General features: G+C 49.6%; 5 protein-coding genes across 5 annotated transcripts; 3 read left to right on the forward strand and 2 right to left on the reverse strand.

Annotated features, from left to right (window-relative positions):
• Positions 1-23: 23 nt before the first annotated feature.
• Positions 24-1,375, forward strand: PEX2_059900 (aspartate aminotransferase family protein; the record flags this gene model as incomplete). Its single annotated transcript, XM_016743263.1, has 2 exons — positions 24-211; positions 265-1,375. 2 exons carry the CDS (start codon positions 24-26, stop codon positions 1,373-1,375), a joined length of 1,299 nt encoding a protein of 432 aa, XP_016595985.1.
• A 404-nt stretch (positions 1,376-1,779) lies between these two features.
• On the reverse strand, positions 1,780-6,065 carry PEX2_059910 (putative membrane-tethered transcription factor (SPT23); the record flags this gene model as incomplete). The annotated part of the gene is made up of 3 exons (XM_016743264.1): positions 1,780-1,911; positions 1,984-5,409; positions 5,460-6,065. The coding sequence occupies 3 exons, from the start codon at positions 6,063-6,065 to the stop codon at positions 1,780-1,782; spliced, it is 4,164 nt and encodes a 1,387-aa protein (XP_016595986.1).
• Positions 6,066-9,242: 3,177 nt separating this feature from the next.
• Positions 9,243-10,616, forward strand: PEX2_059920 (AA9 family lytic polysaccharide monooxygenase; the record flags this gene model as incomplete). The annotated part of the gene is made up of 1 exon (XM_016743265.1): positions 9,243-10,616. The coding sequence occupies one exon, from the start codon at positions 9,243-9,245 to the stop codon at positions 10,614-10,616; it is 1,374 nt and encodes a 457-aa protein (XP_016595987.1).
• Positions 10,617-11,355: 739 nt separating this feature from the next.
• Positions 11,356-11,856, forward strand: PEX2_059930 (uncharacterized protein; the record flags this gene model as incomplete). Its single annotated transcript, XM_016743266.1, has 1 exon — positions 11,356-11,856. The coding sequence occupies one exon, from the start codon at positions 11,356-11,358 to the stop codon at positions 11,854-11,856; it is 501 nt and encodes a 166-aa protein (XP_016595988.1).
• A 220-nt stretch (positions 11,857-12,076) lies between these two features.
• PEX2_059940 (putative RNA binding protein Ligatin/Tma64) lies at positions 12,077-14,701 on the reverse strand (the record flags this gene model as incomplete). The annotated part of the gene is made up of 4 exons (XM_016743267.1): positions 12,077-13,161; positions 13,275-14,094; positions 14,185-14,221; positions 14,436-14,701. 4 exons carry the CDS (start codon positions 14,699-14,701, stop codon positions 12,077-12,079), a joined length of 2,208 nt encoding a protein of 735 aa, XP_016595989.1.
• Positions 14,702-15,724: the final 1,023 nt, after the last annotated feature.

The raw sequence follows: 15,724 nt of genomic DNA on the forward strand, positions 1-15,724 counted from the left end.
TAATTCAATCTCTATTTTTGAAAATGGACGCAGCTCTCCACGATGCCGTGACTCAATTTATTGAGCGCCACCCCGAATCCCGACGCCTGCATAAGCTATCGCTCGAAAGCTTACCGGGAGGAAATACCCGCACTCTGCTGCACACAGCACCATTCCCGGTTTTCATGCGCAAGGGCGAAGGTTCGGAATTGTGGGACGAGGATGGGAACAAGTAAATACATTAATCTGGCCCTCCAGAACGTGTTGATTAACACTATTTTCCAGGTATTTTGATCTTGTCGGCGAGTTGTCCGCAGGACTATTTGGACACTCTCACCCAACGCTGCAAAAGGTGTTGACAGATACCATTCAGAATGTGGGGCTGAATCTGGGAGCGACGAATATCTACGAGCAGCGCTATGCTTCATTGCTCTGTGAGCGGTTCAAACTTGAACGAGTTCGATTCACAAACTCAGGAACAGAGGCAAACATACATTGTCTTGCTGCAGCTCGGAAATTCACCAACCGTCGTAAGATCATTGTCTTCCGCGGAGCTTATCATGGCAGCGTGCTGTCCTTTGGAGATAGCATCGCGGAAAACAACATCGACCAGGCGGATTGGATACTACTGCAGTACAACGATTCCAAAGGTGTCCAGGAAGCGTTTTCCCAGAATAGTGATATCGCCGCTGTCATTCTGGAGGGGATCCAGGGATCTGGCGGGTTCATTTCTGCATCGCCCGAGTTCCTACGAACAATTCGCGAGGAGAGCGAGAAAGCAGGCGCGTTGATGATTCTGGATGAGGTGATGACATCTCGGTTGGCACTGGGGGGACTGAAAGAGACGCTCGAGGTTAAACCAGATCTTATCACTTTAGGCAAGTATCTGGGCGGAGGCTTGCCATTCGGGGCTTTCGGTGGCCGACAAGACATTATGGATGTTTTCAACCCTCTCACGCCTGGGGCTTTGGTACACTCTGGCACATTCCAGAATAACACATTGATGCTGCACTCTGGGTATGCGGGACTCTCTGAAGTGTATACGGCTAAAGTCATTCAATCGTTCAATGCTCAAGGCGATGACTTGCGTCAGCGCTTGCAACGGGTCTTTGCGGGGTCTAAGTTCTGTGTTACTGGCCAGGGTTCTCTTATGTGCGTTCACGTCACTAAGATAGGACTTCCTGCGGAGCAGATTACTTGTCGAGATGCTGTTGCTGCGGTTGAGGCTACGGATCTTAAGCAGCTTTTCTGGTTGGAGATGGTGAATGCAGGGTTTTGGGTGCAGAATCGAGGAACAATCACCTTGAACATCGTCATGTCTACCACGGCTCTCGATGCGTTTGTTAAAGCTGTCGAGGAGTTTTGCGAGAGATATAGGCCTTTGATTGTAGTTTAGTACATGCGTGGTATCACTATAGTCCGCCCAAAGAGCTATGGAAACAGAGATTTGATGAATTTTATTTGTGAACTAACATGAGGATGTATAACACCACGCATATGCATATTAGGTATGTCTGGCATTGCATACTAAGTGGCTGGCCGATCTTCGACGCAAGTGCAACAGCAACAGCTCAGAGACAATCGTTAAAGTCGAAAAATTACATAGAAAGAAGGGCAGTAAGATTCAATCATGCGGATTCTAAATAAATAGTCACACCGCGTCATTATGAACAAAAATAAGAAAAACACAAGAAACTCGACAGTTAGTCCGTCGTATAATAGGGAAGCTTCACTCGCTCAGGAAGAACGCCATAGAAATATATGACCAGAAAAAAAAAGAAAGAAAGAAAAGAAAATGCCCTAAATGCCCAGTTCCACAGCCGGCTGTGTATAGCGATCTTTCACAAATTCAAAGCTGTCCATGACGCCCTGCCAAATCCCGGGGACATAGTTTCGACCCCAGGCGCAAATAACGAGAATAAGAAGAGGAATCTGTAGAAATGGCGTTAGCTATGTACTAGACTGAAGAAGAAAATAAGCTGGTGGGCTTGTCTGTTCACTTACCCAGATGAAGTAAAGGTTTCGGTCGCTGCCTAGACCCTTCATTCGTCGAGCCTGTTGCTCCCGGAGATGCTTTTGTTGCTCGCGCGAGATGACATTCCGCCCGATTGTAATGTCTTTCATATCGTCCTTCTCGACTTGAGCGAGGGAAGCGGAAGCGGATGCCGATGCCGATGCCGAAGCGGCGGCCGCAGCAGCACTGCTCTGGGCTTCGAAGTGTTGGTCGATAGCTGCCTCTGTTGCAGCACGGATCAGACTGGACTTCTTCATGTCGGATTCATCGGTATTATCAGGGTGCGGGAACAGTTCATCGTATGAAGGTGGTTGGTTGGGATTGGGCGCGGAGGTGCCCTTCAGGTAATCCCACCAGCCATCCCGAGCAGCAGGTCGGTGAGGGACAAGGTTGGTTATTCGGCGCATCATTCCTTGCCCTTGGTAGTCTTGGAGGACGGGCATCGCGGGTATCGCGGGCATTGCGGGCATCGGAGGCATCGGGGGGAGAGCCGGGAGATTGGGGAGATTGGGGAAAGCATTAGCCACGCTCTGCTGGAATTGATTGATTTGAAGAGCCAGTTGGTCACGCCACGCGATAAGAGGTGCTGGCGGGGCGAAGCCTTGAGCATCTCCGGGTGCGACGGTTTGTTCGCTGTTGTCCATAATCGGCGGACCGACGTCTTGGTGCATACTAGAACGACGAGAAGAGGTGAATTGAAGAGGCTCCGAGTCAGAATCGTCAGTAGTCTCCTCTGAATCATCCAGGTCCTCTGAATCATCAACGGCATGGCCAAGAGATCCAGAGGCGGAAGACACCTCCCACATCGAGCTAAGCGAAGCCGAGCTGCTTTGCCGGCGGCGCGACGTGAGTGATCCAACACTGCGGGACCGGTAGTTACGAGACGGAAGCAATGCAGCTTGGTGCGCGGGAAGCGTTGTAGCTAGGTCCGCGGCAGTGAAACCTCGTACGCTACGAGCGTTGGGATTGGCACCCGTCAGACGCAAGCGGTGGACAATGTGAGCATGGCCATTGAGTGCGGCCAGATGCATTGGCGCATTGCCTGTGTTGTCTTGCACATCGGGGTTTGCACCTCGAGCCAAAAGACCGGCAACAAATCTTGTCAGTCCCAGAGACGCCGCAAAGTGAAGAAGACTCTGGCCGGTCGTGCTGCGAGAGTTATACCGCGGTGGCCGGGGACTGTCATCCAAGTCGATGAATTCCAAGTACGTCAGCATCTTGGAGTCGAGATCACCGAGTTTGCCTTGATTTTCAAGACCAGGTACTTGGCGTTGCTGACCCCCAGAGGAGTTACCTTGCATGTCTGCCTGCATGTTGAAGAACGCGTTTGGATCGCTTCCCATAATCTGTTGCGCTGTGTGGAATGCATCCGCTTGGCTGCCCAATTTCTGACCAAGAATGTTCAGTGCCAAGCGATACATTTGAAGCTCACGATCATCCACATAGCGGAAGAACAGTTGCTGTTTGGGGATGAGGGGTTGAGACTGCTGGACTTGGCCGAATGTCGGGTGCTCATGTTTGAACACCACAGACACCAATCCTGGTTGAAGAGCGGGAGGGGTCAGGCAGTTGAGGCACTTGTCACCCCAGAATGTGGTTGTAGTAGCCAAGGTATCACCGAAAACAACCTCCATGCCAGGATAAAATCCGCTGCCCAACAACGTAACCTCAGTACCTCCTGTGATGGAACCCTCGGCAGGCACCAACTTGTGAATCACTGATGGCAATCGATTGGGGGTATTGTTGAGAGGCGGCCAAACCTGGCTGGAGGAATTCGCACCAAGTCCCATGGGAATATTTGAATCATGGAAGCCGTTGCGATTCGAGCCGCCTGGTGTTCCCGGGCGACTGGGATGGGTGGAGTTGGGTGTTGACGCCACTGCTCCCCCGGCCAGGGTATCCAAACTTTGTCGCTGGGCGGGGGTCGGGTTGAAGAATGGATTGTTATCATTGTTCTGGTTGGGAGTGGGCGGGCCATTTCCATATTGACCTGACATGGCGGACGGGTTCACGAATGGCCGTTCACTTGGTGAAGCGAATCCACGAGCAGCCGCAAGTTGTGCAGCATTGTTCATGGCTGATGCCGATGACTGAGGTGCTTCGAGTCGTGTCATCGTCAGTTCTGATGGAAGCCTTCCAGAGCTGCTGTGTTTGCGTCGTTTGCTCTGTGGGCCTTGGAAATCAGATGGGGAAGCCCCTCGAGACAGGCTCCTAGACGTTTGAGGCACATGCCCTCCGTTAGTTGAACCCGGTGCCGCAAATGAACTAGGCGTAAGCTGATATTGTGAATTGAACCTTTGTTGAAGACCCTGCAGATCAGTTGGCGATTGAGGTGCACCGAGAGAGTTTTGCCCGTTCTCCGAGTTTTGGCCCGAGGGAAACACTCCAACTCCCGGTACTTGTGTCCCATCTGCGAGGGATGGCGACGGGCCAGTCGGTGCAGGCGCGGATGGAGCCTGCGTCTTGTGGTCGTCGGTTATCATAATCGAATTTGTGATTGCCTGCGCGACTACGTTGTCCAAGTGATCTTTCACAGTGAAGATAACCTGGAAACCGAGCTTCTCATTTTGGTGTCGGCAATAGCATGCAATCCGCATCGGCAGTTCCACTTGCATTGATCCTGGTGGGACCGATAATCTATCGCCGTAGCCACCGCTGGAGTTCTTTGCCGGTTCGGTCCATTCCTTGATCTCGCTGGTGTTGAAGACGATAACACGCTTCTCTTCATCCTTTTGAAACAATTCATCTTCCTCGGGCTTCCTCTGCTTCTTTCGTGACGCACGTTTCCGTTCTCGCTGTATACACCCGCTGCAGATTTTCACATCACCTCCGTCCAACGGACGTTCGTCATCCGAAGTTGCTTGATAGTGATCACCCCTTGTCCGTGCAAATGCCCGCTTGATCTTTTCTCTGTCTTGCATGGCGCTGGTGCATACCAGACTTGTGTACAATTGAAGGGTATCGCGAGTAGGTTCGGTGGCAGGAGGAGCAAGAAATTTGAGTTTGGAGATGGTGTGCGAGGGAAGACGGAGTTTCTTGACGCCGGTAGGTAGCGGGGAGAGGGTCAATCGGATCGGAATTTGAGTCTCAACGCGAGATTTGAGGGAAGTTGGATGCACTGTGAGAACAGGTTGTAGAGAGTGCGCGTTCATTTGAGGTTGGGCCGGGGAGGAGGCGAAGTTGACAGGGAATTGGTACGATGCCGGCGAGCCGAAGTTCATGGCGGGTGATAGGGAGGCGTGGAGAGGTGATTGGCGATTCATGTTGATGCCCCCAAAGCTTTCTTCCAGAAGTGACGAAGGCGAATGTCCGCCCCATTGCGGAGCGGCTCTATCCATATCTTGAGGCATTGCAGTCGAGTATGGCGATTGGCCGTTGAGTCCAAAGGCGAAGAATGGAGATCCGGGAGCATGAACCTGTGATTTGTTAGCAACGCGAAAATAAGAACGCTGTTCGAATGACTAACCGAAGGCACAGCATCGATTGATTCCAGCCCAGCGTGATTGCTCGAAGGACTCCAGAGTTGGGATTTCGAGCGCTTTTGGGGTCTTGGGAGTGATCCATTGTCCGTCTTCAATGGACTAGGGCTACTCGCTGCACTTTCAAAATCAAAGGCTGCGTCCATCGCCTTGTTGCTGACCTCCAGATCAGGGTCCATAGAGAAACCACCATCCATAGGAAAAGAAGGATCGATGTTGAACGGCGATTCCTCCTTGACTGACGATAATTCCGGGCGCATCCATTCCTCCGACGGGTAACTAGTAGAAGCTAATGGATTCTCACTATGCGCTGCGGAGTTTGTCGAAGCGATCGATGTTTGTCGCAGGTGGTTCCGTGGCGATTCGGAGGAAGAACTGCGACCCGAATCATCTGGCGATTCGGCTGGCGAGTCCGCGGCAAGAGTCGACACTTGCCTCAGGGGGTTTTGCTCCTGGTATGGCTTCGAAGGCCCCGAGACCCCATTCGGACGGGAGGTTGTGGCTCGAGCGAATAGGTCGTCAAAGTCTCCCCCAGCATTTTCAGTTGACATTTCGAGTTTTGTGGGGTCCAAGAAGTCCATGTCGTCGTCCATTATGATAGGATCCAGGGCGGAAAAGGAGGGCGAAAAGGGTGCCTGCGCTGATACCATGCTTCGTTTTTCCCCCCCTCTTGATTCTTGTAAGTCGTAGTCGATTTCAACCGTTAACGGCCACCTTCACAACAATTGAATATGACTCGGTCGCGTGTCTAAAAGGAATTTCAATAAGGTAGGGATCCAAAAGTATGACAATCAAGTCTTGTCACGGTTTAAACCAGGACCAGTCTCCGATACCATGGCCCTGAGAAAGGTGAGATTTGAAGGTGTTGGGGAAAGTCACTGCCTTGCGGGTTATCCTGGAGGAAAGGGGACCGGGAAAACTGTGAGTGCCGATCCAGGCCGGCAGAACCTCAACAAATGTAATCAACGACTTTACTTGAAAATTATATAATGTTGAGAGACTGAAGTATAAGATTTTATTTGAGAGGTTTGATTTGATTTGATTTGAAATTGATTGTACTTTTTTTGGTGCTTTTAGATATGCTTACATCCCAAATCATAGCCCTACAACAATTTGTGTTTAAAATAGACACCTCAGGCCTCACAAAGCGGTGACTATTACAGTACACACTATACGCCCACCCTCCCCGTATCTTCCATCGCTTTGATTTGCTGATCCTACTTCTCCCGTCTGACAAGCGGGACGAGGGGTCTGACTACCGGTTTTGAGGTCTGGTTCTACGAGTTTCTACAAATTTGTCCTTGGAAGGATTGGAAGACTTTGTATGACCAACTTCCTTACACTTTGTGATACCGGATTTCTTCCTACATAGTACATATGTAGGGACCACCCCTCGGACTGACCCCCGGCGTTTCATCCCTGGAATGACGAAAAAGTACGAAGTACTCCATTCGTGCATGAGGAGGATAACGTACGCAGGCCTGTGCCAAGCGCACACAGACACTTCGGGTCATCATGTCTCGTAGAGGAGATTGTGGCACCCGGTTATCGGCTGTGTCCTACCCTCGCTGTGTTGAAGTAACACTTCTTGATTGCGTGCAGGCCTAGCTATCAGTTGTAGGTGTGTTGCATACCGCGATATATTAAGAACACACCAATGCAAATGGCGTTATGATGCACTTGAAGGCTGTGATCGTCGGACTCGCCATGGCAAGAGACCCTGGATAATGCTGTGCTGCGGACACCTCTCAACATGGCATACAACATATAATCGTGGCAAGCTCACTAATACCTAGTGTTGGTTGGCAAATTGTAAATATTAGGTATCTTTTCTATAGCAACTACATACAAAAGGTACATAACCATAACATGTGTAATCATAAACTCGGTTTTCTTAACCCTCAAACTAGTTAGAGAAGATATACGAAGATATATACAGTGTGGGTTAAGTCTTGATTACTTATTATCCAATTTGATGAGAATTATCGAGTCTGATTGCAGCAAGAGAATGATCCAACTTTCCAAGGTTACACTGAATATATATAACCAGTAAGATGCGATGTTTTTCAAGGTAGTCTTTACACTTCTATATAATATATTTAGAATCAATCCTAGTAGTAGACCAATTGGACTAGAATCATATTATAATCTCGTTTATTTATCTTTCTTTTAGATAGTTTGAAAGTTGCGAAAAATCGATGCGATGAGGATATTACGTTTATGTACCTTTTGTACGTAGTTTCCATACAAAAGATACCTATTCTTTCCGGTGTACCCCACCCCACTAGCACTGGCTGTTGGTGCGCTTGGCACGATTGTTAGAGCCTCCATAGAGAGTGGATAATCTGTCTGCTTTGTCTGCTTCAAGTTTACAACAACTGTTTGATTGTCCATAAGGATTTCATCTGCCAAAGATATCCGCCCTGGAGTCGAGCTGGCCTGGATATCTAGTCCCTCGCGGGCAATGGCTAGATTTGATCTAGACTCGTATCGAAGCCTCCCGCTCATTATCAGGCTCACGGCGGTTCAGTTACTTTGAGAAATGTTTCCCGAGGTCAATGAAGCGAATTGGTTAAAAGTTCCCTCAATCTAATTGATAAAGGATGGTGCGGTGAGAAGCGTCAACTGTACGGAGTACGGAGTACGAAGTAGAAAAAAGTGATTTGCATGTGGTTTGAACAATGCCACGAGTTCCTTGTAGTTTTAGCGCCTGTGCAATTTATACTGCAATTTATACTGCAATTTAAATCTGACAGAAGCGCTGAGGTATGGACCGTTCGAGATTTTCGTGGACTTCTGGACCCTATCATGCAGGAGACGGACCTGCAGGGTGGAGTGTTTCAAAACAAGTTCTCTAAGCGCAGAGATGGAGTAACAACCCCTAGCGTTTGAAGGGGGCAAATGGCCATGGCTAGAAGTCTGCAAGATTGTTCAAATGAACTCGGATGAATTGAAAAGGAAGTTGGTCATATACATAGACACTATTTCCATTTTCAACGTCCACGGGTAGGAGACTGCTGACTACTCCGTACTCTATGTTGTACTCTGTCGACGATCGACCTGTCAAAAGGTATTGTAGAATACTAGATTCTCCGAAGTTCCCCTGAAGCCTCAGAATTCAACGAGGTTTCCCCGAAACAGGAAACATGAGCACTTAGCTTGGAAGAGCGGAGGTATCGTCACTTTAAGGGGTTCGATGAAACTCGGACTGTCACAGACAACCGCCCACGATCAACGCTCCACTAGAAATACGAGTTATAGTCTTCCGCCCTCCGCCCTCGATGACCCTGATAGAGCATAGCTAAATTACGGTTGTGCGCTAGTGCAGCCTTGGGAACATCCGGCGCTTTAGAAACCACATTTTTCATTTATCTGTCACCTCCTAGATGCAGATGTTTCGGTCGCTCACAATTCTCCACCTATGGGCGCACCCACATAGTGGAATCCATGCCCTATGCTAGAATCCTCCGTCGAGCTTGTTGATCCCCTCTGTGATATGTATTTCTTGGCAACGGAGTGTGCCGTTTCCGTCGAAATGGGAATAATGGCTGTGAGGAACATACATATATAAGGCCCTGGCATCCAGGCCACTTGATATTTCTCATCTATCCTTTGCATTCCATTCATTTTCAAGGTCTAGTACCATTCATTCTCTTTTTGGGTTGACTTCATTGACTGAAGTCCCCTTTTCATTCTTTTTCTCGATCATCTTTTGATACTTCGATCCTTTTCCATCCAAACGCTGTGCGTTTTTATCCAACTTTTTCAAGATGTCTATTTCAAAGATTGCTGGTCTCCTGCTGAGCTCGGCCGCCATGGTCGCTGGTCACGGTTACGTGTCGGGTGCTGTTGTTGATGGCACTTACCACGGCGGCTTCATCGTGAACACCTACAACTACATGTCGGAGGTGCCCGCCAACATTGGATGGTCTGAGAAGGCTACCGATCTCGGCTTCATCGACGGCAGCAGCTACGCTAGCTCCGACATCATTTGCCACAAGGAGGCCACTCCTGGTGCCCTCTCCGCCGAGGTCAAGGCCGGCGGCAAGGTCGAGCTGCAGTGGACCGAGTGGCCCGAGAGCCACCACGGCCCGGTCATCACCTACATGGCCAACTGCAATGGCGACTGCTCCACGGTCGACAAGACCACCCTCAAGTTCTTCAAGATCGCCGAGGCCGGTCTGATCGACGACAGCAACGTCCCCGGAAAATGGGCAACCGACGAGCTCATTTCCAACAACAACAGCGCCACTGTCACTATCCCCAGCACTATCGCCGCTGGCAACTACGTTCTCCGTCACGAGATCATTGCCCTCCACTCTGCCGGCGAGCTCAACGGTGCCCAGAACTACCCCCAGTGTCTCAACCTGAAGGTCACCGGTGGCGGCAGCGACGCTCCCGATGGCGTCCTCGGCACAGCGCTCTACAAGGCCACCGACCCCGGTATTGAGATCAGCATCTACACCTCGCTGGCCTCCTACGAGATCCCCGGTCCTGCTCTGTACACTGGTGCCACATCTGGCTCTTCCTCGACCACCGCCGCTGCCACCACTGCTGCTGCCACTACCGCCGCTGCCACTACTGCTACTACTGCTGCCTCAACCGTGAGTGCCTCTCCTATCCAGAGCTCCTCGCGCCACCTCACCCGCACTCGCACTGCCCGTCCCAGCTACAGCCCCACTGGCACCCCTACTCCTTCATCTGCTCCCACATCTGCTGTCTCAACCTCCACCGCTACTGAGGAGTACACCGAGGCCGCTTCCACCATCACTGAGACTGCCACTGCCACTGCTTCTGCTTCTTCTGCTCCTCAGGTTACTGACGAGCCTGATACACAGACTGCCAGCTCCCCCGCCGACGTCACCATCACCTCCACCGCCAGCGGCCAGTCTGCCCAGAGCTCCACCCCCGCCTCCGGTAATGATGACACCGAGTCCACTGTCACTGCCACTGCCACTGCTACCGCTGCACCCACCGCTGCTGCTAGCTCCAGCTCCAGCTCTGGATCTTCTTCCTCCAGCTCCAGCGACTACTCCACCTACCTCAGCTCCCTGAGCGCCGAGAAGCTCCTCGAGACTATCCGCTCCACCCTGAAGTGGCTTGTCTCTGACAAGAAGGTGCACGCCCGCGCCTTGGCTTACTGAGATGTTTGCCCTGGATGCTAGATTTATAGTTGTGGATAACTTTATCTCTACTTCTATATATCTTCTCGGTGTGAATCTTGTTATTGAATGACTGTGAAACTTGGATCGGGTATCCTCTCTCTTTGTCGATTGTTCGATTTGGACTGATTGTAACAACACCGTGTTACGTATTTCCTTTATATTCTCTTTCCTCCCTGCATTTTGCACATGGGAGACGATAGGCCTTCTTTGGTCTTTTCTTTTACTTTACCTTGACGAATGGAATCGCTGGACTGCTCAATTTTATGATCTCGTAGACGAAAACGTAGCGTAAGGTTATACAAACACCACATATTCTTTTGAACAGAAAGCCTCACAGCTTTTTTTTAGCCCCCGAAGCCTCGACATAGATGGGGCATGAATCTATGCTAGATCTTTCAACATAAAACTCCCTAGTTTAGCAGATAATAATAGCCGTAAAATCCCTAGGATAGTAGTTTCAGAAAGTACAGACTCTGCAAATGAAACATGTTATACACCAACAAAGTCCTGGAGTACAAGACAGCATGGGGGGCACGTGGACAGCAGCCACCTCATGTGCCGTATAAATTCAACTCTCGGGTCATTCTTTGATCTCCGTCTACTCTGGCATGGGATCAATTTCATCTGCAATACATAGGTAGCAAAAGAAGCCCATTATTTCCAAGCCATTCGATATTCCTACCCAAGAAATAGCCATCGACACCAAGAAAAGTCTACAATGCCAAACTCGGCGGATACCAATGAAGCTGAAAGTAGCAGTACCCCCAACCCAGGACCAAGCACCGAACCCACCATCTTCAGCATACACGAGTCCGCACAGCACCGACCAGATAATATACGTCGGGAAGATACTGCACGACGCACAGAAATCTATACCGATAACCCGGGCCATATGAGTCGTCTTACAGACGCAGAACGCCAGAGACTAGAAGCACTCGCGGCAGAGTCGAGAGGCGGAGCGATATTCGTTACGTATGATTTAGTCCACAGAATAGATACGCTCGTGGCGGATGGGACCCGTCGCACGGATGAGGCTTTGATGCAGTACTTGTTTCAAGATGATATCTGGGAGACTGTTGATACTGGTGATATGAATGATACCCAGACACGGGGGGATGGTAGGAATGGGAACGGCAATGGAAGCCAAGGTGGCGAGAGAGAATTGAAACTGTCGAATGGAACGGGGGAGAGCCATGAAGATGAATTGAAGCGACAGTGAAGGTTAATCTAATGTTGGGAGAGAAGAATGGAATTCCTGCGATTCGGATAGTTTTATGGTGATGAGCTGGGGACTATGATCCGAAGGTAGTTTAATCCATCTCATCATGAGTATCCTTTTCATTTCTAGCAGTATGCTGCAAGTGATGGATCTATAGTTTGTACAGGAAAAGTGCCCTCTATCTAGCAGTGATATGAACACATGATCTTTTGCGTGATGATCATTTCTTCTTCTTGGTCTTATCCACAACTTCGATCATCTGTGGCTTCAACCCACGGCGAACAAGGGCTGTCTCAATGGCCTTTCGTTGGTCACCTTGAACCAGAACTTCCATGATCCCCTTAGGGGCACCAGTAGCCTGTGTGACACTAGTGCTACCGGCACACTTCTTCTGCAGCTCCTGTGCCAATAGACTGGGGATAATGCCGAAGACCTCCAGAGTCATGACTTTGGTAACAGTTTTGGAACCTGTCCGCTTCTCGAGGGTGACATGGACCTTCGGTGCAGTGCCTGCTTTAGGCTTGACGTCTGCAATAGTTTGACCAGTCTTCAAAATGACATGGTACGGCGAGAGCAGTGTTTTATCATCCATGAGTCGCTTCAGAAGTCCATCACGAGTGGCCTTCCCACGTGCAAGTGTCCCTTTATCTTCAGTTGATGATGAGTTGAAGATGGTGTTTGCGAGGAATGGGTTGAGAGTTATGATGCGCCGGTTTTCTTTTGAGATGATCGGCGGATTTTGGGATTCAAGATATTCATCCAAGTGACTGGACACTTCGGAGTATTTGTAGAAGTTATTTGTGTCACTGGCGGGGAGGGCAGGGAAAATGGTTGGCACCAGCTTTCCTGATGGCCGATATAGACTTTGCACAGTAATCGTCTGGCCCACTGAAGGGTCGGAGCCATCTGTCGCAGCCGACTTTTTGCCGTCTGGTGCGGCCGCCTTACTGTTCTCCAAGGCCCGGGGTGAAGGCAGTCTGTATGGTACAAATCGCTCTACCCGATGGTCCCCAAAGTCGACATCCAAAATGACGGTCTCTTGGCCGTTACGTTCCTTGGTTTTGACAAGCTTCGATTTGTCCAGGTGTTTCATGAACTTTTTGACGTTCTTCCAACTGGTCTTTTTGATGTTGTAATGCTGGGCCTGTTGGGGGGTGTACACAGGAAGATAAGGAGTGGTGAAGTTGGCTATCAATGCCGAAGCTGTGATTGGCAGTGGAAGCCCATGGTCGGTTGCTGATGGGTTATCCTGCTTGAGCTTGTAGAGGGCGTAGACAAAAGCATTGACAAACGCCTCATCGATTTCTATAATTTGTCAGTACTTGGTTAATTTTATTTCGGAATCTAACTGCTGGCTGCAACTGCTAGCCGATAAAGAGCCCTAGCTGGAGCCCTGGAGGGAGATGTGGATGACTTACCCTCTGTTGTGGGTGCCTCCTCCTCGGTCACGGGTTCTTCTGACGCTGTTGGGTCATTGCTTGGTATTTCAATGTCCCCCGAGGCGGTTGTAGCCCCATCTTCCTCGATTCTCAACTCCTCCATTTGATTCTCAACACCCTCGGTTTTCTCCTCGTCCCAGCCTTCCAGATACTCTGGAGCTGGACGACCCGGCAGTGATGCAGAGCTCCACGCCCAAAGTTCATCACCCTCCCAATGCAATCCACGGACCGCATGGCCCTTTGTGCCCTGCACCTCTCCCAATGCCGAAACATCGATCTCACAAATACCTACAAAAAGTGGCACTGTATGTCTGTCCAAACTCGCGACCGCGACAACGGCGCCCTTGACAGCCCTTTCGGGGAATGGAGGTTCATTCGCGAGGCCCGGTGTCATTAAGTCAGCTCCACCATGGAGCTTTCCCATCACAAACTCTGGAGTATAGAGTAAAGGGACTAAGTTCGGATTGTACCATAATGTGTAGACAGTTGGGTATAGTCGTTTGTCGGCCCCCGGGCCATGTTCCAGCTTGAACCATAGTACCCGCTCATCGCCGTCGGGATGTGTCCCAACATATACAATCCCTTGAAGTTCGCGAAGGTCCGGACCGGCGGTGGTTGTGAATCGGGCAGTCTGAGTGTTATCGGGCAGGAGGGCATTCCGGATCGATGTAAGACTCAAGGCGGGGGCGGACGAGTCCGTTTTGGTGGGGTTTGAAGTGACGGGGATTTGGTAATCTTTGATAATCTGGTCAGCAATCTTCCTCCGATCGGAAGATCGTAGTGGAGAAAGGTTTTTGATCTATTCTATATTAGCATAGATTCCTTTGCAGTGGGAGAATTGCAAACCGAGCAAAGCTTGGAGGGGTAGTGCGGGGGAGAGGTCATTTACCGTAGGCTTCTTTTTGAACATGATTGTAAGCTCGAAGCTCGAAGCTAAAAGTGTAGAGTATAGTTGAGTTCAAAAAGGCCAGTTGAAAAGCCGGAGAGAGAGAAAATGTCAAGAGTCAAGAGGTGACGTGCGAACAAAGAATCTCCCCGAGGTCTCCACATGGCCCGAAGAGGAAAAGAACTCAACTTACTAACATTTAACACCATACAAGAATAGTCGCGCCAATTTAGCGCGATTGCTGTCAGACTTACTCAGCAAGCCATTCCCAGACAGCTTCTGCAATTTCAGTCAGATCTTGGTTTGATAGAACAAAATCCGACTCGCTGTTTCTCTTGTCGCGCAGAAAGCAGTCTTCGAACTTGATGTGCATGGAGCCGGAGATGCGGTGGTTATTTGAATTAGGGGTTCGGCTTCGGGTGATAGACATTGTTTGGGTAGGGTGAACGGAAGTCCTGCCAGCTGTTTCATCGAGTGTCCATCGGTCAATTGTAATTTTCCCCTTGTGGGTAACCTTCATCGTAAGCGCGACCCTGACCTGTTGGTCCGACTCAGTGAGCCAGAATAAAACATCTCGACTCAATTTTGCCCTGGAATCAGACCAACCCGACTCAATAAGGATTGTTGGCCATTTATTTTCTCTTTCGGATGTATGGATTGAGGTCGTCCAGCTAGAATCGGGACATTTTTTCCTTGTGAATCCCTCAATAGTTGCCCCTCCCATAGGGAAAAGACGACCTTCCTGGCTACGATGCCAGGCCGAAAAAATCTCACTGAAAGCACGATGTGCTGCCTCATGTGCTGTCGTGGGCATTTTAAGGACAATTACATGAGAAATGAAGTTGTAGGTCACTAATGAATGCACAATAAGACTTTCTCCAGAGTCATCCTCGAAATACTTTTGGTAGGAACGCTCGTCCACGTGATCAAATATAATATATGAGTGGTCACTGGGCTGGCCGTCCCTATTGTACCGCTCCAACTCAAGTTCAAAGCATCTAAGACATTGCTTTATACCTTGAAATTGGTATCTTGGTGTAGTAGCAGGGAGACCTTCTTCTATCAAGATATCTTCAGCCATGATGGTAAATCCGTGGTTCTCTAATATATTGAAATCGATGGGAGGGGGAGTGGTGAAATATAAATTGTGACTACAGCTCGATTCATCGATGAACTCATAGCTCACATCACCGAATGACTAAGATTAAGAATATCATGTGACTTTAGGGCTCGGCTCATGAGATTCTGTAAGGATCGTATGGTTTCTATTGGGTAGTACTAATTCCTAGCTAAATGCAGAATATATTACATCAGCGCCAAGCCTCGATTGGCCTATCGTACTCGGGAACCTCGGGAACCCCGGGAGTGGCCAATCCCGAGTTCCAGCTCGGGTAGACTTCCAAAAAAGGTTCCGAAAGACTTCCAAGACTGTAAAATTTGAGTTGACCAATCAGGAAGAAGACATCTGTTTCTCTATCACCTCTCCAGCAAAACATCGGGGTTAAGTACCAAATAATAGTCTTTGATGGACCCTTATCTGGCT

Source organism: Penicillium expansum (genome assembly GCF_000769745.1).
Source record: "Penicillium expansum strain MD-8 chromosome Unknown contig192, whole genome shotgun sequence".
Lineage (NCBI taxonomy): Eukaryota > Fungi > Ascomycota > Eurotiomycetes > Eurotiales > Aspergillaceae > Penicillium > Penicillium expansum.